Consider the following 26,157-nt stretch of genomic DNA (forward strand, 5'->3'; position numbering starts at 1 on the left):
AAGCACAATTCTCCAGGTCCAACGCGCATCGGCTCGAGGATATATGGGTTACTGATCAAAGTGATTTGATCGTGAATTAATTAGAGCCTTCGGCGTGAAGTGGGGTGGGTGCTGTTTGATACACTGAATGCGTCTACGTCTGCCTGTTAGTCTTTTGAAGTTCTACCTACGTTCCCAGCTGACTCTGATTGACAAAAAGTTGCACGGAGCAAGATTCGCGCCTCGATGGTGGCATCATTTTTATGAAAAATTCTTCCATTATCTTCAAACATTCGAACTAAGAACTGATCCACTCGCGTTCCGATCGTAGTTTTGAAAATTGCAGCAAGATCTTGAGGGTTCCAAGATCAAAATTACTGCAAATGAAGAAACAAAAAATAAGAAGTGCTCGCAAGGATTTGACCGTGTTCTCAGCGACTAGTGGAACCGTAATGATGGTATACAGTCTACTACAAATAATGGCCCCGTCACTCGATTCAGAGCCTCATCGGCCAGAGAAGAGAACTGCGAATATACGGTTGGTAGGTACACGGTTGAGTGTTTCCAAAGATTTTTCGGGCAAGGCTGAAGGTCGTCAAACAAACTTGTTAGTCCAGCGGCTATCCCCGCAGCATGTGGAGAGTAAGAAGAAAAGCTTCTCCGGAGCGAGGAAAAGAGGTCCATTTTATCGTCTGATTAAATCAATGCTAATAAAATAAAGAGCAAGAAGAAGAAAGGAAAGGAAAGGAAGAGAAGAAAAACCTAAGGAAAAAATAGAGGAAGCTCCACGAATAGATAGGAACCATGGGTGTGTCGACATCCGCCGGGCACTATCGTCAAGTTAACGAACAGCGAATAGGCTCTTAATTCTATAAAGCTATCTTACTTCCCACCACACAGAGCATCGAAAAAAACAAAGGGAAAAAACCAGGTCCCGAGTGTGTGCCACACTTTGGAGAGAGGAGGAGAGACGAGAGTTGAGGAGGAACGAAACGATGGAACAGGTATGAGAGGAGTAAGAAAAGCAATCAGAAACGTGCGGTATCTTTCGCGCTTCCGAGCCACTATAAAGTCTCTCTCTACCTTTCGTTCGTTTATTGCACTGTAGAGGAGGATGCTTCTAAAGTCGATATTAAAGCGGACGCGTGCACGTTGCATATTCAATTAAAACCTGCGACGAATATAGGACACTCGTATTCCTGCTTCTTGCGGTTCCGACTCCTCGCGGCTGGCCAACTACGTATATGTACATATTGTACATATATGTATGCATGTATTCTATGTGTGTATGTGTGTGTGTGTGTGTGTGTGTGTGTTTGTGTGTGTGTGTGTGTTACACCACTTTCAAACCACTGCGGTTGCTAGCGAGGTGAAGAAAATCTCTTCAAGCCACTCACCCCCAGAAGTTGCTCCTCGCTAATCCAGCTTATACCTACTCTCACCTATAAGTTTGTATAAACCTCGCAATAAGTTATTTAAAACTACCGGCAAGGCGCACAAGCCTACTCAGCGGATACCGGAAAAAGTCAGGAAAGGTCAGAGCGGCGGTATTGGTATTTCGGAAAACACCTTTTCCTGAATTCATTACCAAGGTTACAGGAGTATTCGACATTTGACCACGATGGTTCGATTGGATCCTGAGCTTATACCGCCTTCTTTCCTTTTTTTATTCGCAATCGCCGGGAGATTTTAGAATCGTTAGGGGCTGAAGAGATCCTCAAAGACCTTCCTTATTGCTTCTGTTAAATATCAATCGCTGGTTGGTATTGACCCGAGGTTAGCATACCAAGTGAAGTGGGAATCGAAAGAAGTGCGTAATTTGGCCAAACCGTTGAATCCCATTTCACCCAGCGTACATCTCTGCGATAGTGATTTTCCGGAAACATCTTAGCTCAGAGACGAAGTCTGGTAATTCCAGGGAGTGACAAATATCGCAGTAACCCCTGTCAAGATAAGAAGGTCTCCGCGCAGTGCGACGTTTATTCTCAGCAGAGTAAATCGAGGCGATGTGGATCTATCTGCTCTGAACTTTATGCTCAGCGTGATTCGAGTCTCTTCTCGCTTTCGAGCTGTCTGGACACGAAGCACGGCAAGACTGTCTGGGATAAGTATATATAGAGATTGAGGTGCACGAGTCGATACAGATGAAAAGTTCGAGTCGAAGTGAACAAGTTGTAAAACCGTCTCTCGCTGCTGACGACTACTGCTTCTTGCGGGGTAAGCTCCCCACAAATCTAAAAAGTTGTCCCGGTCGTTTCGCTTCCGAAGGTAAGAAAAGAAAAGAAAAGGAAAAAAGAAGAAAAATTTCTACATGGCTTGCGCGATTGATAAGAGGAATGACGGATCGATTCGGTGACCTCCGTACGCGGGGCACGTTCACAACCTGCCACAATGTGCCTTCGGAAAATAATTAATGATGAAGTGCCTCGTGTGACTACACTCACCGGCACCTGAATACCAGTGGCCTGAACAAATACCGAACGGAATATACAAGGTAATCAAACACCAGGGCTCGAGGAACGGAATGTGACGCAGAAAGCTCGCTGAGTTATTCGTCATTTTTCGGTGGGAGAATGTTGACGTCTTGCTCGGGTTGCTTACACATCATTCATCCTCCTGCCACGAGGTAAATACTGCTACTCAACCACCCGTCCGTACAGTAAAACGACCAGTTTGAGCCAACGAAAATTTTGCCACAACATAACCACAATCGTTTATCATCGGGAAAAAGAAAAATAATAATACCTTATCTGGATGACGAAGAAAAAGAGACCCGAACAAAACGGGACAGTGTCGCTACAATGAAGAAGTAAGATCGTTCTTCCGCAAGACTCGTGCGTCTGAATGATTGATTTGACCTTTCTCTTCGGCAAATTGACAATGCATTCACCATTTTGATCAAATGCGCAATCTTTTTTCAGAACGGCGAGTGACAGTTAGAATTCAGGACAAAGGTGAGGAGGATGTTATCTTCCTCTTACTGTAACTTTAACCGTGACTCTTACTCTCGCTCGTCATCTTGAATTTGACTCCACGTCACGCGGTGGTGAAAACGTATCACGTGAAGATCTTCCACGTTGTTTCTCACCGTCGAAGCTCACGCACAGATGGATAATTAAATTCTCTGTGAGTTAACTCGGTTAACCGTTGTAAGCATTTTGGCCCCGAGACCCGACTCTCCTACACCCTTTGCCAAATAATATCCCATACCTCGGTACCAACACCCCTAAGATTCCGAACTTTCGCACTGCAGCCCTGGCTTCAACCGACAGTACCAACGCTCAACGATCGAAGTAAACTCAGCAATCACAGTTGCGTTACAGGGTGGTTAGAGGGCTGGTAACCCGTTTAATTGCCGACGAGAAAGAGAAGTTAAATCAGTGACAGGTTCTTTCATTTTCAAAAAAGCTCGATACCAAATGGTCCCAATTACTGAGAGTAAGAAATCCTTGGTACGATGGCATGAATTCCACTGAACTTTGCGAAGGAATGATTTCAACATCGGTTAATATATTTTCTCGACTTCCAAGGATGCAGACTTTGATTCGAGACTCTCGTTAGGTGAGACGATATCGTCTTGTCTTGGCAACTTAGGGGCGGTAGTAGCTAGCTTTGACAAGTTATTAATTAGTATTTGTTTACCCGGTTAAGCGGAGGAAATGAGACTTCCATGACTTCTCCCTTTCTCTCACAGAGTACGGTATGACACGGCCTGCCGTGAACTTCCGACTCCGAGGAGCAATGTTTGCGTGCTTGTAAGTCAACTTGCTCGTAGTTTTCGGAGTTTCCACATGCGCGAGGGTTCGGAGCGCGGTCCCAGTTTCATGATGCTTGCACCCTCTCCTTCCCGACTACTACGGAGTGTTTATTTGACTTGAAATCAATATCGTGTCGGGTCGCCTCTTCGCGATATCCAAGGGCCGCAAGCTCTTTGTTGAAGAAATCCGGAACACGATACTCTCAGCTCCTCGATCACGGTTATAGTACAAGGGTGAAGGGATGAAAAGGGGCCGAAGAGGCAAAGCGAAACAAAATCCGTCAGGTTTCAGAGAGCATTTTTCTGCCCCTTGTTCGCACTTTCAACTATAGGGCACGAAACCCGTACATCGATTCATTTTTATACATTTCGAAAGGACTAGAAATCGTTTGTAAATCAAATGGCAAGGAAAATTTAACGCGCGCAAACTTGATCTGAAGTAATTTCAAATTTCCAGAATACTTTAGAGGGGAATCCCCTGAGATGAATCCGGGAAGTGTGAATTCCTGAAATTTCCGGGTCACCGCCGAAAAGCTGTAAACGAGGCTCGCCAACATTTTTTCGCTTCTCCTGCGACAAGAACGAATTCACTGTTATTATATACATTCGTCCTCTGCACCTTCAGGGTGCCAAACGGTTTTATGTACCCACCTTCGCCAAATTATCGCGGTGCGACAGTCCATGAGATCAAAGGGGGCTGAAAATTGTCTCACATGTCGCGATTATTATACAAGTGAGCAGACGAAGCGAATCGGAGAAGTACTCGATTTCAAGGCTGAACCAGCCAGTCGAGAGATAAATTATGTTATTCCAAATCGCGAAAGAAAGATACATTACACCGTTGTGTATAAGGTACATTATTTTCGCAGCTACTGGCAACAATATACCCGCATTTCTTTCTTGTCCAGAAAAGGGAGATTGGATATAAACCGAAAGACATAGCCGATCCCGTTATAAAAATGTATAAAAATGAAGTTTGAAAGGCGAAATCGATGTTAATTGAGTTCAACTTTATTAAAAAGGATTTCCGCTTTCCTTTATAGAGAACAGAAGAAGTTCGGTACAGATCGCTTAATCGAACAAGGAATTAGGTTCGTTTCGTTGAACACTGTAGAAAGATGATAGAACACTGTTCTGTTTTTTAATGCGACAAGTCGTACAATAGTTTGTCGAATTTCGACGAATCAGATGGATAGTTTCGATAGCAAATGAATTCTCTGTTAGCAAATATCCCCGTAAATTCATTAACGTCAATTTTATTTCAATAAAGCACAAGATATATTGATTGTGAATAATGCCGTTTCTGGTTAAATGAAAAAAAAATGTTGCAAGCGATCGTGTATTTTCTCTCAAATTATTATTTAAAATTTTCAAGTTTCAGCCGTTAAATCTGTCACATGATTTTCTGTGACGGATGTAAATATATGCGAGGCAGGTTGTTAAATGTGCATGCCAATATATCGGCAAGTTTCGCAGACATTTCATACCACGCAATAGTTGCTTCCCTGTCACGGTAACCTAACAACCCAGCTGTCCAAGATTACGGTAAGTGGCTAGAAAGCGTCGAGCTCCAGGAAGCCAATAATGAGGAATACTGTCACCAAATACGATTTGACAAGTAGACCGCGAGAGCTTCCGGAAGCAATTATAATTTTAGGTCATACGGATTCCACCGCGGTTCTATGCTTTCAGATCATCAGCCAAATATGCTCTCACAAATACGCCAACGGAAAATCTAGAATTTGTTTTAAGAAGTTTCTAGAATTTTCAGAGTTTCGCGTGATGTTGGAAGGAATTATGGTAATGCGGTGTTTTTTTTTTTTTTTTTTTTTTTTCTAGATACTGTAGCTGAGATACGATATGTACCAGCTGGAAACGCACCCCCAGAGACAAGTTGAGTTTCTTTAAAAAAGTTACAGCCTGTCAAAAACGCGTTTGAATTGAAGATAAAAATGATAACCACGGACAATTCAGAGTCCACATGTACAAAACCAGTAAATATATAAGGTACCTATGACTTAATCTTATTAAGAAATAAGAAAGAAGTGGTGTTTATTCAATTTCGTGAGTTTTTAATACTCTTTTAAACGAAATATATTTCAGCCTTACAAGCGTTGAAGTGTCGACTAGGTATAATAATAAAGTTGCACGGTCTAAGACGAGGGAGAAAAAGATTTCTTTGCATAGAGTATAAATTGCTTCACCTTCGCCGAATATTAGTCTAGAAGCCCGTAAGGAGACCTGTGAGATTAATTATTCCAGCTCACGATCTCATAATTTTACTGTGGCACTACTTTCATGGTTGATAAATCTTAATCTCATTGTCTCTACGACAGTTATATAGTGTGCAGTGTGTAAGGGTCCCTTATTGAACCCGTTTCACTCTGACGCATCGTTCACCATGAGCCCGAAATATTTGAGCACAGTGGATCTCAAACTGTCCTCGTCTGTTCGGTTTAGAAATTAATGATGGAAATATGGAAGAGGTGAGAGAATAAAAAAATGTTCAATTTGAAAGGCAGAAGGTTGAAACTAAAATTGATTGAAGAATAAGGGACTAATCCAAATCTTTTGCGGAGAAAAAACATGAACAAAAGAAATTGTTCATTCTGATTTTTTATTCCTTCGATAGATATTTTGTTTGGTTAGAATAAGATGTTAAGAAATCTAATAAATTTACTACGGTTGATTTACGCATAGACGGTTGTTTGATTCAATATTTTTTCCCCCGTAACAAGTAAATGTGCGTAAAAATACTATTCCAATAAATAAGACAGTTCGAATCGTTTGAATGTTCATGAGATTTGAATAAAATTTCACCCAAATCCAGAAAAATCTAATTCGAACTCGGTGAATATTTTGGGAACTCAATCTTGTGGTTCCTAAGGTTTTAAAATTGTTCAAAAATCATGCCAATAATTCAAATTATTGTAACTATTGCAACTATTGGAACTGTTCCAACTGTTTGAATTATTTGAGGGATGTCAACTGTTCTATTTAATAGAACTATTCGAATAATCTGAACACGTATATTCGGTTCGATTTTCGCGTTAAATTTCACTACCGAATGAGATTTTTTAATCAAGTTTTACTATTTGATTAAATGCTTATATCAAACTTCACCATTCGATTGGATATTCGAATAAAAATTTGCTATTTGATTTTATTAGATTCAACCGCTATTCCCCCATCCCTAAACTCCTCCGAAACACTTCCGATAAAGTAAATATTTATCACGGCAGTGAGAAGAGGATGTGATTTCGGTCTACGGCGACAACAAATCTAAAATTGTAAATACTTGGTGCAAGTGAATTGTAGAGGGGTGAAAAAATGGTGTCGAAATTATCACGAGGACCGGATGAACAAAGCCACTCGACGATATTCCGCCCGCCCGAAGCGTAACGATATTCGAGTGGAGAATAAGAGTCGCAGAGACAGCGAAGCGATCCGGAACGACGTCAATCAGCCAATCCAGTCCGTAGGACTCCAGAGGATCGAGGCGTGTTTTATTATATCGTCCGCACCTCACGAAGGGGACAAACGAGACTTTCAAGAGCCATCTACGACTCCAGTTATCGGGCTTACCTGGATCGGAAGAGGGATGACTTCTGGTCAATCTGCATAGTTGGAGTGGAAGGTATCGAGTGTCCGCTCTCGGCGGCGACTTCGGAGGTGGAGGAGCTGCGCTCAAGAATCCTCTCTGAAGCTCCCACCCAACTTCCTGGATTATCGATGCCTTGCGGAAGTAAGGCGTAACCTCGCGAAGGTATTTCACTGAAACAAAAATCATCGAGGCGATATTTTTACAATCAAATTTTCGAACGAGAAATTTGAGACAATATTTTACAGATATTTCTTCTACTTTTTATTCATTCGCAGATTCATTGGAACAAGCCAGCAAAATCTTTCCTTTCTTTTTTCATACCTCGTTTCCGAATTTTCATATTCTTTTGAGAATGTTGAACCTTACAGCAGCTGCTTAGGTGAATTGACATTTTTTTACTGTTTTTTAGAAGTTAAGATATGACCGTTTCTTGTAACTCGGTATTTTAACAAAAAAAAATTTTTCAAACTGCCAACGTACGCTGAAAAATCAGATATTCAGATACAGTTTCTATTCCACATCCTTTTTTATCAATTGAATGATATTTCATCGGTGCGCCTAATAGAAAATACGATCAAACAAATATACGTTATTTTATAAAACGAACAATCCAATTTTCTCTATACTTCAAACAAAAAAATTTAAAAAAAAAGCACGAACAGCATATTTACATAGCGCAATAGGAAGAAACGAGAACACTGATTTAACTTCAGATTAAAAGCAATTCTTCAGAGATTGTGAGAAGCAGTTAAAAACCACAGATGTATCTGTGATTGGCTCTGATCCAGGGTTACTTAAAAAAAAAAATAATCCGATAAACTGTACGCATATAATATTCGTACCTCGATGTCACCACGAATAAGTTTCATTTTCACGATACAAGCAGAGGTTTTCGTTCTTTAGAAATTTAAGAGGAACTGCAGTGCGTTCAAGTCCGCATTCATGGAAAATTCAGTACGCAGAGAAATCCCGCGGAATGCGAATAAATGGTTGTGAGAGAGTAAGAGAGTGAGAGAGACTGAGAGAGAGATTGGAGTTGAGCCGAGTTGAGGGAGTTCTTCGCGCCGAAGACACGTTTTGGGCAATAAAAAGAAATTGGGGAAGATTTGGCATTTTCGTATACACGCATACACACGCACACAGTGCAGAGTACGTTTTACCGATTTCCCGCAGAGTGGCGGTAAAGGGGAGAAGGAATAGGGGGCGACTAGAGAGGGAGAGGGGGGCATTCTATCGGTCTCCCGAAAGGACCTTATACTCTCATATATGACGGAGGGGGAGGATTTTCAGGGGTGAATTCTGGACTGCGCCGGCCAGACGCGATACCCCTGAAGCCCCCGGGTGTCCCAGGAGTATACCAACTCTTTGTGGTATCCAAAATAGCCCCGGGCACCCGCTGAGCATTTCAAGCATTTCAATTTCGCGCCGCATGGCGAGAGAGAAAGCGAGAGAGAGCAATACATATATTACATACATATATATATACATATATATTATATATATATGCGTACGTGGGTGTATGAATACACATAGAAGAAAAAAACTCACAGACAAATCGGCCAGCCGGGGCACAAAAAACTTCACGTACACTTAGACGTATATATGCATTAGGTTGTTTCAGAACAAAATAATTTACGATTCTTCACCGTGGCTAATGCTGAGAAGTTTGTTTGGGTTGAAAGAAAGATTCTGTGAGAAGATGAGCGTTCTACGTTATGCGAAAGATCGCGCTCGTTTGATTTTTCTCATTTTTTTTTTTTTTTTTACACATTTTTTTGAATTTCTATGGAAACACGACGTAGCATTTCAATTATTATTTCTTTCCTGACACTTATATTTTAAAGTCTAAAGATCACGATTCATAAAGCAACGATATATTATCCGGAAATCTTATTTTCCTAATTTAAAAGTCCGTATTAAATATAACTATTTAATGAGCTTGAATTATTAACGAAAAAAATCTTCAGATCCATCTCTCAAACATCAACCGGAAACTTATTATTACGAGTATGGGTTTTCTTTGTTACGTAAAGTGATATTGTGATTAATGTAAGCAACAAATACAAATTTTATTCACGATACTTCACAAATTAAAAATAAAAAATATCTCAAAATAAAAGATCAACTGACAATGATCGCGATCTTTTACATAACGTAGAGCGCTCATCTTTAGATAGAACCTTTCCTTTAGCGTAAACAAACTTTTTAGGGGTTGCCATGGTGGAAAATTGCACATTATTTTTTTCTGAAACATTCTAATATGTATGTCTGTGAATTTACACAAAGAGATGTCGTGATTCAATCTGTGTAACATGTATTATCAGTGTTTCACACGGTAATTTGGAATACTTAAACCATCATTAGTTTTTGTTTTTTTTTTTGTTGTTAAAAAGGAATAAAACAACAAAGTAATTAATAATAATCTAAGCAGATGCGTCTGAATTCTGATCGCGATATAATTATTGTATAATTTACTACTCGCGTGGTCTCCAAAATCTCCAAAATATTTATCATCCTTGCAAAATTTCATACGGCCAAGAGCTTTCATGTACATCTTTTGTACGTTTTGAAAATCAAAAAGCTCTGGAAAACCTTGACAAGCTTCCGAGCATAGTGAAGGCAGTTTTAAGTTAAAAAGTGCGTGTATTCAGCCTGAAAGATTGAAAAAAAAAACCCTTCTAGAATCTTCAAGAGAAAATTTTACCTCCGGATTCACCCTGCATTGTACATGATACATAAATACACAGAGCTAGAGATAAATGAAGGTAGAATTTGTATCGCGATCGGGGTTGAAATTGCGGCGAGCTATCAATCGGGCGAAGGAGTGGCAGGGCCTGAATCAAAGGTCCTCCAGGATCGTGCCTCGGTCTAATCTCCTAAAGAAGGAGGCCGATGAGGAGGAGAAGGAGGCTCCGTAGAATCCCAACGCCCTCGCCCATGGCTGAGGGTAATTACCGGAAGCACGACCTTCCGATGATGACGTCATTAATCGCTATTCACGACCCGATGATCAGCTCAATTTAGAACCCACGCACAGTGATTTCTATTCGTTGGAGTTTTTGCCATCGGAAGCTTGTTATTGCACTCATGTGAACTGCGAGTATTACCTGAACGCGTTTTCTTTTCCTTTTTGTGTTGTATTTGCCTTTATCAGAGAAGGGATATATTGATTTTTAGAAAAAAAAAAAACATTAGTGCGGATAGAATTACATTCGTACCACTGTCGAGGAAAGTTATGAATTTTTACAGATATTTCCAGTAATCGTCGTTTAAACCGAGTGGAAATTTCATGTACTCGGAGTTATTCACTTTGCAAATTTTCTCATCCGCGAAATTTTTCGACTATTTCATGTATTTCAGCATTACGCATTTATATATGTACGATTCCGATTGATGATTTTGAAATATTTCATGTGAAGAATGATATTTTACCTACGATTGTAATAACTCATGCAAATTCTGCAATATACAAGATACCAATTTAGCTACCGCAGAATGCGATTATTCGAGAAGAAATCAAGTGTTCAAAACAGGCTTTGCCTCTTGAGTATTTCAGATTTGGAACAACTCTGAAATGTCTGAAGTGATTCAGAGATCGTTTAAATTGCTACTGGCAGAGACTTTATCCCACAAACTTCGTTGTTTACTTCTTCTTTCAATGCAAAGGAGAAGCATGAACACGTATATTTTTTGCGAATTCTTCGAGTTTACAAAATTTCACATGGTTATCGTGAAATCCTGAAGAAACGATTTTAGAAGATAAGCCTTGAGGGTGGTTCCCATCTTTTCAACGCCGAAATTAACACCTAAGAAAAAATACGTGTCAAAAGTTTCAAGTGCGTACGGAAACATGGAGCGGGGTTGAAGTTCCGAATTTGAAAAGTTCCGAAAGCGCCTAATTTCGAGTTATTTGGTGGCGAAACTTGAAGTACAGAAATCAAAATTTTACGAAACAACAAAGTTCATAATAGTCGGACACCCGTCGGCTCAAAATTTCGAATTGTAAGCTTCCGAAAAGTAAGGTTCCGACGGAGTAAAATTCTGAAAATTAAAATATACTCACACAGCGTAGTTTACTCAACCAGTGGGTGTAAAAAATCAGAAAAGTCAAAAACCAGAATGACCAGGATTCCAAGCGTAAAAATATCTAAAATCCAAAACAAAGACAGATCGAAGGGGTGAAATTTCAGAAAATCTTCGATCATTCAGAATTTCGATGTTTGAGATTCCTAAATTTTCTAATTTTCGCACTTTCGGAACTTTGAACGGCGGGCTTGAGATCATTTAAAACTTTGATGTTCCGTCAGAGTTTGATTTTTTTACTTCAAGTTTCGCGACCCAAAAATTCGGAATCAACCCTCCACCCCCTTCTCAGCACATCGTCGAATGAAGCAAATCAGCAGGTCGGGGGTAGACCTCGAGTACTTTCCTTGCGGGTACGCAATAAAGGAATACAACGAAAGATAGAACGAGGCGGAGAGAGAAAGAGGAATCGAGGGAGGAGGGAGAGAGGCTCGCAAAGTCCGGAACACTTAACGAAGTTGGTCTTCGAAGGAAGGCGTCGTTAAGATAAACGCTCGAATATTGTGGAAACTGGAAGACAGTTCCACCACTCAGGGCATCGCCATGGGAACAATATCCTTACCAACTTACCGCCACCGCCACCTGCCTTCACCCCGTGGCAACGAGTTCGCCTCCTTATAACTATCCCGGCCTAATAACCGGTAAAGATTCTTTACCCAGAAAATTTCTCGTCAACGATTTCAGACACGTATAAAACCCCGTGCCGTTTCACTCGCTGGAGAAACGAAAGAGAAACAAACGAGAAAACAATTTTTTAAGATAAATAAAAATGATACAACTTTTTAAAAACCTTTTTCAAACGCTTTTCATTTAGCCGTGCTTGGTAATTTTTATACGGAGAACATGTTGATGATAAATAAAGATAATTGAAAAAAGGCGGCACGAGCGAAAAAAAAGAGAAAACGAGCGTTGAGTGAAACAATTTGTTTTTCTACCCTCCCTTTGATTCTTCAAATTTTCTACTTCCCTTTTAATTTTGGTGAATTTCACGCGAACTCGTCAAGCACAATGTTTGTTTTTCGCAAGGGTACATGCATGGGGATAATATATGTAAACATAAACTCCGTAATGAAATTTTTACGAGCCAGTGACTTCACACAGTCGAGAAACAAGAAAGTTGCGACGAATTTCTTGTTGATTCTGAAGCGAGTAAATCTTTCTTCTACGTGTGTGTGTTTTTTTTTTCGTTTCTCTTTTTCTTCCCACAGTTGAGATTTTGACGAAAAATATTTCGCTTCAACGTTTTCTCTGTTCGATGTGCTAACAAGATTAGATATGTCCCGACAAATATACTTGAAAATAAATTTCGAAACGATTTCATCCGAATTTCAACGCAGGGGTGAAAATTCGAGGTTATGAATTGCAAAATGCTCGAGTTACACGTAAAACGAAGTGCTCAACAAACGAGAATAAAAATAAAAGTCCTTTCGACACGGTTCTGGCAATTACCGAATTGATTTCGAGTTTCGTTTCCTTGTTTCTAGTTTTTATTTATTTTTTTTTCCCGCATCGGATTTCACTCACACCGTTCGATGTCCGCAAAACTTCATTATTCTTTTCTTTTAGATTCCTCCTTCAATCCATGTACACCCACACATATATTAGGTTTTCGGTAATTCGAAACCATTTTTAATTACCGCTATAATTATTATCGGATTTTTTTATTCTTCGCTTCCTTTTTGTCCATCCCATCCAATAATCGAGGGTTGTTTTATTTCCTAAAAAATCAGAACCGATTTCGCCCGAAGCGATCGTACAGTATATCCAAATACGCGACGCGAAAATCCGTTCGATTAAATACTCTTTCAGGCGTGAATATGACACATTCTGACGAATAAAATACACCCACCTCCATTTAGGGGGTTCACGCATTTATGTTATCGTATTGATTTTAAAACTTTACTGTATTGATTTTCCTCATTCACTTCTTCCTTTATTTATTCATTTGTCTAGTTGATTTTGTGCTACATTGAAAAAAGCAAACTAAACTGAAAAAAAAACAAATTCTAAAAACCCCATACACGCACATTTATCCAGACTGCGCTGCATTCGATCGATCGATGCAAACGAACGTTTTTTTCCTCTCTGTACGCGCACATTTAAAAATCACTGTGGCCGCCGAAAATGTTCCAACAACTCGCTGAACCGCACCAAGTGATTAATTTAGCGGTGTGTGAAGTGTATATAGAATTTTTCCCTCCGTTTTTCTCTCTTTGAGGCGTTCTATATAATTAATTTTTGAATGACATAAATATTATATATTTATATATAGATTGTACACCTATACACAATGTATATATGTATGTATAGCCGTATGTTTATATATAAGTAGGTATTATTAAAAAATTCAATTGGTCAACTTGAGCCCTCGCTTCAGTTTAAATCTACATCAAATAATCCATTAACCGGGGATAAAGAAAATGATGAAGAAAACGGGAGAGATCCCTTCTGGTAACTGGAATATCAGACTTGCTATCCCTTCGGCGGTTATAATAAGCCCGGATAAAAATTAGACCAAGAGAAGTCGGGGCACGTTATTCGAGTTAAGATTAACCCTCGGCTTTACTACGTGTTTCTATACGTGACTTCGACTCGGTAAAATTCCGCCCACCTGCTCGCCTGATATTCTCTGACTGGAAGTTTTTTTTTTTTCTTTTTTTTTTACGTCGTTCACGTTTTTAATGCCAAGCAGATGAGAACATTTCTTTTCGCATTGATATTTTACTAGACGTGAGGTGAACGAAAACTTTATTCGTGAAAAATTAATGGTGGGAGAGAGAAATCATTCAGTTAGGAAATGCACCCGGATTTTATTGTCGCTTGTCAAAATTATTACTGTTGAATCAATCGCTCCAAAATGTCATACACAACGATAGATTTTTTGCTACAATTTTTGAAATTAATAAAAATCGATTCAAAGTCTGTAACGAAAATAAGATTGCACAAATAACTTTTGAAGAAATGATCGGAAATCGTGTGAAAAAAAGGTTCAAAAATCAGCGGAGCTAATAAGCTGAATCAAACTCGCAGAGGAGGAATCATCCCGAGACTTCGTCAGTGTCTACAATTAGTTGTTTACCTAATTTCAGTTAACCGCGTTGATAAAAATCAGCTCCTAGGTGATATTTGCAGTCGGTAACTGAAAATTGTCGAATAAACATTACCCTAAACGGGCAATTAAAAGTCAAAACGTAAATTTCGTTCACTTGAATTTGCAATTGAAAATATGTTTCGCCGGTTAAGGAGAGATTCTTTTAATATTATAGTAAATTCAACTCGATTCCACTGTTTGAACTTTGATTCAATTACGTTCTTTAGTTTCACTGATTTTTCAAATATATTTTTTGCACTTAACTCCTGATGCATGTTTAAATTATTGAGTACTCACAACTAATAAGAGAGTGTTAAATAATCAAATGGATGAATAAATGAACAGATTGGATTGTACGATGATTTCGTTGAACCGAATTAAAAATAAAAAAAAAAAAAAAAACGGTCCGCATCTTTTGAAGAATATGTAGAGACAGACGGAACGAGAAGATGAAAATAAATTGAAATCTGTTGAATCAGAGAAATGTATTTCCCGTTAGTACACCGACAATCTCATTAACTTGAGTTACTCGATTTTATGCACGGTCGTCTTTCCACCCTAGGGAAAACTCCCATATAATTATTATGGAAAAAATGTATGTATAAAATATACCGTATGTATACATAAGTTATCATTATTATACACCTGTTCCTGCATCATTCCTTCGTAATTAACATTGTTCTGCGATACAATAATTACCCCGATGGTAATTTTACTTTTTTCCCCTCACCCGCCTGCGAAAACAAAAAAATAGAGAGGGATGAATGAATATTTCGCCTTCCAGCTGACAATAGATATTAAATATCCACCGGAGGTCTCTGCATGCTCATGTGAACATACCGGAAACGCGTATAAATATACAGGGGCATAAATCCCGGGCGTGCTTTTATCCCAGCTGTGTGTGTGGGTGTGTGTGTGCCGTGGAAGAAGATATAGGAGGGATCGCCCCTCGCGCTCATCGAAGGGCGTCGCGACGCGCCGCGTCGGAAGCGCAAGAAACACGATAACCGGAACTAACGCTTGTTTTAATTGAAAGGCAAAACAATGCTACGCATGCAGCAACGGCGGGGAGGGGCCAAGTTTATTATCGTTAATATGGCAATGAAATAAATCACAAACCCACCGCGAGTTGCCCGCTAAATACAAGGACCGGCCCTGTGTGCGATGCTTGTAACGAGGGATGATAACTGCGTCCGGTTTTCCTAAGGCGAACGGCGGTCGGGGAGTAAATTCAATGAATTCCAATTCCCCAAGGAGGATGATAAGTTGGAAACAAAGGTCGTCAATCGCCCAATGAGTATTCGTTATATGGATCTATTAGAATGCTGCGGCGATGATTATTCGAAAATTGCAACTTGACGAAAAGAAAAAAAAAAAGGAAAATACTCAAATTATAAAATAGAGCTTGTACGACATGAATATTTTTCAATTTGGAAGACGGTTTGTAAATTGTAAACAATTTGTGGAGATTCGATTGACTTTACCTCACGATTGCTTGTGTTACTTGTTTATTTGTTTATTTTTTTCGAATAAACTGTTTGTGCCAGATTCACTGGAACAGAATTCTACTTTTTTCATTAAAAGATTAACGACAACAACCCCATCGGGAAAGAAAGTTTTCGAGTTTCGTTGCAGTGAATATAATTTTCTGAATAAAATTAGCAATTGGGTAGTGAAATTCAAGATACATAGTAAATTTTAGTCGGATTTAAAACAATTTGAAACGAATAATCAATGTCTAAGCAATTGTACATCATCCCTCGGACTTTTTTTTCTCACGTTTTTCAGAAAATCCCATTAATTTGTTAATTATCGCGAGATGTTTATTAATATTTACAAAAGTTGGATCGGTACATAAACATATAAACGTATGATTTCGACGTCGGAACTTTTATAAATACTTCTGTAATTCGTCGTACCGAAAATATTATTTTAAAATTTGATGCGGTAAGAAAACCATGGGCAAATAATTCGTTTGAAAAATCTTTCGCATATCTGGACCAAATTTTGTATATTTCGTTAACATATAGCTGTAAAATTAAACACGCGTCTCTCACATAGTGAAAATTCCTTGTTACATGTGGCCGTTTCTGAATAGCGGATATTGAATTTTTGCCGAATCAAAAGCTCTTCTAAATAATGAATGGTTTCGGGAAAATCGAGTAAAAAAAGATTCAAACCCGAATTGACGGTTATTCATGTATCTGGCACAATTTTGAAATTCGAATTTTGAATAATAATGCAATTCAATTCAGAGCCCCCTGAAAATCTCTCGTGCATCTGTTTTTAGGCGATTGAAGTGGAATGGTCTGTACACAAGCAATGATTTCCGCCGGATTAAAGAGAAGAGAGTAAATTAAATAAAAAATTAAAAAAGAAACATAGAAAAACCACGTTCAATCGATGACTACATTTTAATTTTTTCTCTTCACTCTCCCGTTGTTTAAAAAGCAATTAATCACCGATTTCCCGATTTTATACCGACGTCAGTTAACCTTTTTCATCAAAGGACGGTATACAGAATGCACAGCGATTCGAATAGCGATTGTAGTTACACTAAAATCGATTATACGTCACTCTCAACGTCAGCGTCACACTTGCTATGCACCATGGATACGTTCGCGTCGTCGGTTATTATTGTCATCGAACCGTTAGTCCTGACCGCATATCAAAGTGCTTCGTACTTCTTTTCCACGTGAATAATTCATGCTAGCACAAATTCAAACGTGAAAACACCTCGCGAGTTACGATTGCAAGCACATTTTTCTATACGATATTCTAATTCACTGTCTACATTAAAAAAAGAAAATAATGAAGTGATTTGTATAAGAAAATCGTTTCAATCGACACGTTATGGTATTACGATGAAATTTCAAGAATAATTCACACCCAAGGCACGTAAGAGACTAAGAAAATTTTCGAAACTACAGAATTGTGTTATTCGTATTGAGAAACAATTTTTTTTTTTTTTTTTTTTACCATTTGGTAAATAAATGACGGATTTTAATTTTTACAATCGATCAGAAACTGAGGAGTACGTTATTTAGTATAGGAAGTGGGTTTTCAACTTACGATTCTATTCACCGCGAGGCTTGTGACGTCTTCCGCATTCTCACAAATATTCGACACGACTGACGCACTGAGGCACTGAACAAGAATCAGTTATTACCTGTCGCTCCGGGGACACAAGAGCGTAATATAAACATAAACAGTCTAGGCTCGGACATATCGTCCTTGTGTACAATAAAGATTAGTTTTTGTACACATACACCTGTATATGATATACATATGTATGTATGAAACCAACGTTTACACCTTAATCGCTCTTAAAATATGGAAGTTTCATCTGTATTTTTTTTTCATTTCATATTTCATTGGTTTGATCTGATGTTGGTTTCTTTTTTTTTTTACATTGGACTAAAAAATTATACCAATTGAATGCATGCAAAAACATGTATTTAAACGTATGAAAAATAGTGAAATTCAATTGTACGTAAATTTTGCAATTATCATTTTTGACGGAAATGAAAAATATACAACCTTATTATTTTCAAACGCTGTATACTTCATGCGAATACGAGAAGCCTAAATTGATAGCGAATTTGACGTGTCAACATGAAGGCGAGGGGAGGAAATTTGATAGACAGGAAAGCTACGTACAGATTAAACCTAAATCGTGGATAGCGCGAGTAACGAAGAACCAGACTGCGAACACGTCCCAATAAGCGGGCCGTAAAAGCACAGTTTTATCTCGACTTCAGAGGGTTTTTTTTCCGGGATGCTTGTAAAAGAGAGAGGAAAGAGAAAGAGAGAGAGAGAGAGAGAGAGAATCGCGAGAGAGAAAAAGAACAAAGAACAGAAAAAAGCTTGGGTTATATTTTACTCGTTAAAGTATGCATATTTTTTTCCTTGCTTTTGCATTCACCTGTTTTTATACATATATACGTGCACGCGTTTTCCTTTTCTTTATTTTTCCACCCTCCTCCCTCATTCTTGCCCCTTTAATTTGTCCTTTTATTTATCTTCTCAACCTCACCGCGAACCGCGCTCTAGATAAAACGCTGGCGTAAAACGAGAAAATAGGAGTAACGTAAAGTTTGCGTCGCTGTACCTCAGCTGTGTAATGTGAAATTTCGTATAGATCACGTGCGTTGTACATAGGCATGGATGTACATATACATGAGGCGTTCTATACCAAACCCACGAGAGATTTAAAAATTTCTTAAGTATGGTGTACTGTACAAAAAAAAAAAAAAAAAACCATCTTTCATCTGATTTGAGATTTTTTGGACCACTGGTTCGATTCTTACCACTTCCAAAAACAGGAAAATCCAATTTTCGAACGAATAATCCCAATCGATGCACTTCGAATTTTTCTCACGAATGATTTGTTGAAGAACAAAAATTTTGAGATCCACATGAAAGTTGGCATGCCTTTGGTTTAGAATCTACAGATGAAAGAAGTAAGTGAAAAATGAGTAAAAACGTATAATATCTAAATTTGTAATTTTGAAATTCACATTTCATTCGATTTTTCTCTTGGTCTTAAACTTTAAAAAAAATTTTTTTTCTTCTTAGAATGCAGTGAACAGAAAAAAAAATACCCTGCTGTGAACGGAAAACGCATTGATTTGAATTGATGAAAAATTTCTTTATCTCATATTTGATAAATTCAGCATGTTGGTTTTTTCTTTTTTCGGGCCTGTAAAAGTAAATTAAACGCATATGACGGAAACGTTATGTGACGGGTAATTTAGACGAGTTAATTTCAATTTCACATTCCGTAAATGCAATAAAACGGACCTGCTGCGGAACCGGCGGTGAAAGCGGTTGAAGAATATTTCGATGAGAGGAAAATTTGATAATTCCGTGGCTTTAAAATTGAGGTGTTAGGTACATAGTTTCACGCTCGACCCAGGTTATAATAATTGTCATAATTATAATAAGCCTGCGACGACGACTACGTTGAGATGTGTAAAAACGGGGATGGTTTCGGGTCGTGTGGAAACCGTGAAATTAACATTTCGATCATTGCTCCCATTGTTCGCGGCATGGAATGGCTAAAACCGGGAAACAAGGGATGAGGGATCGGGCTTCGGGGTGACAGAAGAAAAAATGTTTACGAGGGCACGCAACAATTGGATGAGCGACGGCCGATGGCAATTGACGGGTTCAATTTGGCCCCGATGAATCGGAAGAGTTGAACAAACCGGTGAATTATTGACGCGCGTCGAACATCCTCCCCTCTTTCATCCCCTCTCGTCCTACGCTGAGTTAGTTACCGTCAGTTAACCGCACCTATATCCATCCCACAGATAGAGAGACAGCGGGAGGAGGAGAAAGAGAGAAAAGATTCGTTGATTTTACCGAATATGGCGACCAAATATGGCGGAAGATATTTTTTTCTTGATTTATTGTCAATAAATGTGCCGTCGATTCACTCGATAACAATAATCGTTGTTCTGAACATTTTCTTTTTTTTTCCTGTGTCGAATCAGATTTCTTTGACTGAAAAAAACCTCACTTTCATCCAAAGAAAATAGATATTGATTTGAAATAATTTTCATCAATTTCTATCTCACACCTAACATTATATTCATTTATATACAGTGTGCCAAGTGATTTCCATTCATTGCCAATGATTTCTCAGCGTTCTAGTTAATGATCTTTTTAACAGCTACCAAAGTGAAATGTACTTTATAACAATTAGAAATCAATGAAAACGAGCGAAATCACGTGATAAATAAAAATTACTGGAAATCAACCTTAACGAATTGAAACCTTGCAGCAATATCCGTGATTTCTAGCACTATAATCGATCTGATTTCTTTGAAGCTGACCATGATTTCCAGCGATTCACAATGATCCCCAACGATTTCCTCTATAATTCTGATCAAATTAGTGACTTCATTTCGATCTATTCACAGTTTTCATCTGTTCAATCTGTGACTTCCTTGAGTGAATCCCCCCACGAATTTATTCCAAAGCTCGGAAATATAGTTTGAAGTCAGATTTTGGATACCGAGTTACAGAAGAGAGTGAATTTCTTCTTATAGCCGGGCCTATTACAGGATGTGCGTCATGCGACGGTGGCTTGCGGAGCACTTCGTTACAGGGAAGACGCCGAATTTTTCTCTATTCTTTACCCTCGCCCTCGCCTTCACCCTTAACCTTACACCCTCGCGCGTCGACTCCGGCGTCTCTTATTTCCTCTTCATCCATCTCGATTTACCGCACCTTCATTCCTAGCCGAGGAGGAAGGACGAAATGAAGAATCCTCGAAATTCTCTCGCTCGCTTTCTCTCTTGAGATTATATCAGCCACGCGCCTACCACCATCTCTAAAGTCACTGCCGCCTTTTCATCCGGGAATCAAATTGATGTAGACCCATGGGGAACTACGAAAAGTGAGAAAAATATTGAACGCGCATCTTTATTGCCCCTGTCGTAACTTGGCGGTTGGGGGTATCACGCAGCAGACATCTATTTTTGCGGGGTGGGGAAAAGATCAGAATTCAAAAATTGAGAACACCCCAGAATAATTTTTGCGCATCAGGTCTTAGTCATTATCCAAAGATTTTTACCAGTTTCGAGTATTCACTTTTTTACACATTTTTTTTTCACATTTTGTGATATGTTTTAATACATCAAAAAATATTAGACCTTTCGCGTCATGATTCAGCTGTTTGAGGCTTAACAACCACCACTGATGTTTATCCCCCAAAAATAAGGGATGAAACCTGTTGAGAAATGAATAATATCCAACTCGTTTCACTGAAAACATTTGCGTCATTGTCGAGAAATCCTGAAAAATTGATTTTTGATGGTCAAGTGTTTAATTAACACGTACAAAAACCGTGTGTCGAATATTTATCGATCTATTAGAATATATCACAGAATCAATAATCGTTCTATAATGGGAACAGGTTTAGAAATGTTTTAAGCGGTAAGCAATTTTGAGAATTTTTCGGGAATTTTCAGACCGTTCGAAGAATGTTTTAGTTGGCTAAAAAAGTTGAAAGTAGCGAAATAAAATGTAAAAAGAAACGTCCCATCACGGACCCCGTCATGAAATATTCGGAATAGAAAACACAGTTTATGAGAATTTTGTGAGAATTTTGAAAATTGTCATTTTAAAATTCTCTTCAAATACTTATAAATAATTATGCAATTGAATGAAAAATCTGAAAAAAATTCAGGGTACTGTTTCGGGGTTGGGACAGTTGCGGAAAAAATATTTTAACAAAATCAGAAACGGTGAGGACGTTGGTCGGGTTCGCATGGAATTTCCCATATACATATATATTATATATTATATATACATGTATACATGTATTACACGTATGCAGAGCGTGAAAAATTGGTATAAAGAAAAGTCTGCAAGGATATTTCCGCGTTATGCGGGGACACGTCTCACCCGTTAAAGTAACTGGTCGTCTGGAGAAGAGACACCGAGGAGGAAGAAGAACATGTATCGCAGACTGGGCGGTGCAACGCGAACGTGTTACGAGTGCATCCTGCAGGCCGTATAACTCTCTGCGGTTATGTGGAAATTCCTCGGATCCGACGCGACGCGAAAATCATTGGATGGATACGCGGCGGTCGGTCTACTGCCTGCAGGACCCAGGGGAACCTTTGCGGGATCCGCTTTCCGTTACCACCGGCTACATACATGCAGGCTTCGTTCACCAAGTGAATTTCACCCAACGTTTCTATGCCTGGCACCAGCTGCTCGTCATCCCGACGTTGCAGCGGTTGGAGTTCGAACGATTACATTGCATTTGGATAATTTCATTGGCGACAAAACACGGTCGAAAATTATCACATTGGAATTAACATGGTATGTACGTACACTTGGGGAAAATGAATCTGAGACGGCTATTTTTTTTACACTGGACAGTTATGTTGGCAACACGGAGGAACTTACAGCGCCATAGTCGGCCGAGCGGGAAACAAACTCAATCTCAATAAACGTAATGTAACCCATGACCGTCGAATCTAACCGAAGAATACCCGTCAATCTAACAAGTCGTCATCCCTGCGGTATTCTAAGGTTAGATTCGACGGTCATGGGTTACATTACGTTTATTGAGATTGAGTTTGTTTCCCGCTCGGCCGACTGTGGCGCTCTATGTCTCTCTGTGTTGCCAACATAACTGTCTAGTGTGAAAAATAAGCCGTCTCAGATTCATTGTCTCCAAGTGTACATGCATGGCTAAAGTTTGACTTGCGTGTTCCGATTTTGCGTCTTATGTGGCTAATTCTGCTCTATTCTAACATGTTGCAACGAATTTGTGTTCTCATCCCTTGTACAGTCTGGCAGTCATCAAATGTTTAATCCACTGTCTTTTGTTCGGTTGCTCGATCAACCGATATCTTTGTAACAACAGTCAGTCTCGAGACTTTAAAACGAGTAGTTCTATAAATATATCGTATTTCTCGTTGCTTTGCCGAGGAAGCCTTTATTTAACTCGTCGTTCCCCAATCTCACACGAAGGATCCATTTATTCATTTCTAGAGGCAATTCGTAGATTGCCCAATATTGTTGAGCGTAAGGTAGTTCTGAGATTGTACAGACCTAGACTAAGTTGCGGGTGAGCACGGGGGCTCTTTAGGCTACGACTGGCCTCTTGTGTTTGCCATTTGTCATTCTCGACATTAACCAGGTCGACTCTTTAGGTACTTTAGGAGAGTTCGACTAGCGATACAGGCATCGTGGGAACGTGGTGATCGTGAGAAAATAATTCTTTCTCACCAAACGCAGGCCTTATGACCTTGGCACGAGTCCTCTGCGAGAAAATTCAATGGTTTCAAAACGTCAAAGCGACATCATCTACTCAATGTGATAAACAGACAAGTTCTTTACGACGGAAACAAATATATAAACTTACAAATTCGCCACGGCGACAATACGAACCAATATAAAATGACTTTACTTTTATAAAACTATTAAAAATACATCCGAATATGTGTGAAAAAATTATCTTTTTCATTCATTGAACTACCTGTCTAAAAACGGTGTTGGCAAACAGGAAAAGGGGATTTCTAATACAAAATATTCTGACTATTCATAATTTTTTTATGCGATAAACTACGCTGTTCAGACATGTTTCGTATTCTTATTTCTCTTATTCATGGCTTCAACCATCCAGCAGACTTTTCTTTTCTAAATATTCAGTTGATTAAAGCCAGGCGCACACGGTGCATATTTTCTTGCTGGATCGCTTGCTTGGATCCGTGATGGCAGCTGAGCAGGAAACCGTGCTTGAAAATTATGCCACTGCTGGTGCTGGTGATATCTGCCTTTAAAGTTTTCGATGATTGACTATGTGTTATTTTCGTTGCATGTTTCGATGCTGACAAGCGAGTGCAGTGCATGTACAGGTGGTGTTTTTTTGGTTAAGATGCGTACAAGTTTGATAGCTGCTTATAGGCTGTGAACTCGGCATTAATTCGTTGAATACAGAAATTTGTAGCGTGAACACGAAGAGTGATAAAAAAATTAATCATTCTCGACTATTTTTATGAACTGAAAACCGTAGCACAAAATAAACATACAGAAATGAAAAATTTCGAGACTAGCACTCTACTGAAAATTAATTTTGTGATAATTACATATTCAAAAGACCTCGCACCATGTCTCTCCGCACAGCCAAGAACGGCTCCATATTCTGCGGTTTAAGTTTCGATCACATTCTTGCTTCAATGTATCAACAATTATTACAATACGAGCGATTGCTGCCCGTCTTTGACGAACAACCTTTGGCGCAACGGCGTCCATCTTTGTTTAAATTGCGAAACAAGACTCAGTGCGGGCCAGCCGGCACAGCTACGAGCACGATGAACCAGCAAGCGTTTCTACTTGAAAAAATGTACCGTGTGCACCGGGCTTTAAAATAAGCTTCGTTGATCTGCACTTTTACAGTAATGCATAATGGGACATTTCAAAGCTGCTTTTACAATAAGCTGATGGAGATGAAACTTTGAAGCACCAGCAAATGAACACTTGAAGTAATGCTCATCATAGCCAATGAACGGAAATACGGTACCGTATAAACTTATGACGGACATGTTTACTAGTAACTTGTCATTTGCCTAAACGAATCAAATATTTTTCAAAAGAATATGGAATTGTGATAGCTAACCAGAATTGATGATCCCTCAGACTCCAATGTCGAGGTATAAGTTCCCTCAAACTCGCGAAAGTTCTCCTCCAATTTTGTTCTGCGTTGAAGTAAGAAATTGCAGTTGTTTCCTCCGAGTTGGACCGATGCGAATCAACATCGCATGTAGTAAACATTAGAGGGTGAATGCATCAACGAATGAACAAGGTCGATAAAGATAAATAACACGAACTGATCATTGTACAAAATTTTTCTTCTGGAACGTGATAACGTGTGTCAAAAATCTGAACTGTAAGAAAGCCAAAGACAATTCGATAAGGTACATCGTAACAAACTAATAAAAATGCTTCAAGTTATAACTCCCGGTTCGCCAACCTTGGTACCTACACCGTCTTAATTTTCGAAGTCATTACGAAAAGTAACCAGTTAGCGGTAGTATTCGAAGAGCTGCATACATACTCTCTTTGAGGAAGGTACTGTAACGAGAGTCCTTCTGCCATCCAGCGGTCGAATGGCGGCCCACGACACGTCGCGGGGATGGGTCGACGTTTGTCATGCCTGAACAAGGTGTATCGATGACGAAAGGGGAAACTAGAAGTGTAGACGGATGACGGTCGTGTGTTAGCGCATCAGAAACCATACATAATACATACGGCAAACCTATCTCAACGACGTCGTTGACCCAACTGACGAGAGGTCATTACGTTGCGCGAGGATAGGAGAACCCTCCTCTCCTCTCCTCTCCTCTCCTCTCCTCTCCTCTCCTCTCCTCTCCTCTCCTCACCGCCCCTTCTCCGGATGATGCGTTCTCAGATTTCCACTTAATTTACCCCCGTCGCGGTCGTGGCTGTGGCTACACCCCAGCGATCTTCGTCGCTTTTGGGTCACCGGTCACGCGGCGTTCGTCCCCTCGTCATTTGCCCAAGACCGGTCGTTTTTCCCTCCCGCCTCAAGGACTCCTTACCGATCCTCGCTTCGGCGTAGGCGCACCGTATTCCATCCAATGACGTCGAGATTCAGCTCTGCTTATCTCTGCACCAGCAGTCCCAATTTCAAATACTCTTCTCAGCCACGCAGAGTCCATCTTAAAAAAGGTGCAACTTGCGCCTTCGCTATCCGCTCAGAATTCAAATTCAAAGGAGGGTCGAACCGAACTTGAAATTGGGAATTCGGGACTCGGAGACACTCGTCGGTGTTCAAATGGCTGATTGTGAGTATTAGGTCCGTAACCTCAACGCAACGGAGCATTGAGACAAAATTCAACATTTTGCTACTTTCAACCGCTTTGCAGGAGCTGAGTTTTCGAAATGTTGTGTCTAGTGAACTTCCCTTGTTATGGTTTACCAAGTTTTAAAACAATCCTCAAGATTCTAGACAGCGACTTTTTTCTAAACATCGTGCGTCAACATTATAAACTCAATCAATTGATCATTTAAAAGCTTCGAGCACCTCTCTTTTATCAAGTTTTGGGCAACTATTCCTTTAAAATTCTTTTCAAAATTTTTTACTTTGTTAGGAAA

General features: G+C 39.4%; 1 protein-coding gene across 1 annotated transcript in view; it reads right to left on the reverse strand.

Annotated features, from left to right (window-relative positions):
- The window catches only part of LOC124302932 (beta-1-syntrophin), a 238,097-nt gene that overhangs the window by 67,432 nt on the left and 144,508 nt on the right, over positions 1-26,157 (reverse strand). Inside the window, exon 2 of the mRNA XM_046759533.1 lies at positions 7,322-7,510. Within this exon, the coding sequence (XP_046615489.1) occupies positions 7,322-7,510 (189 nt within the window). The remainder of the gene's footprint in view (positions 1-7,321; positions 7,511-26,157) is intronic.

This window comes from Neodiprion virginianus, chromosome 4, assembly GCF_021901495.1.
Source record: "Neodiprion virginianus isolate iyNeoVirg1 chromosome 4, iyNeoVirg1.1, whole genome shotgun sequence".
In the NCBI taxonomy this organism is placed as follows: Eukaryota; Metazoa; Arthropoda; class Insecta; order Hymenoptera; family Diprionidae; genus Neodiprion; species Neodiprion virginianus.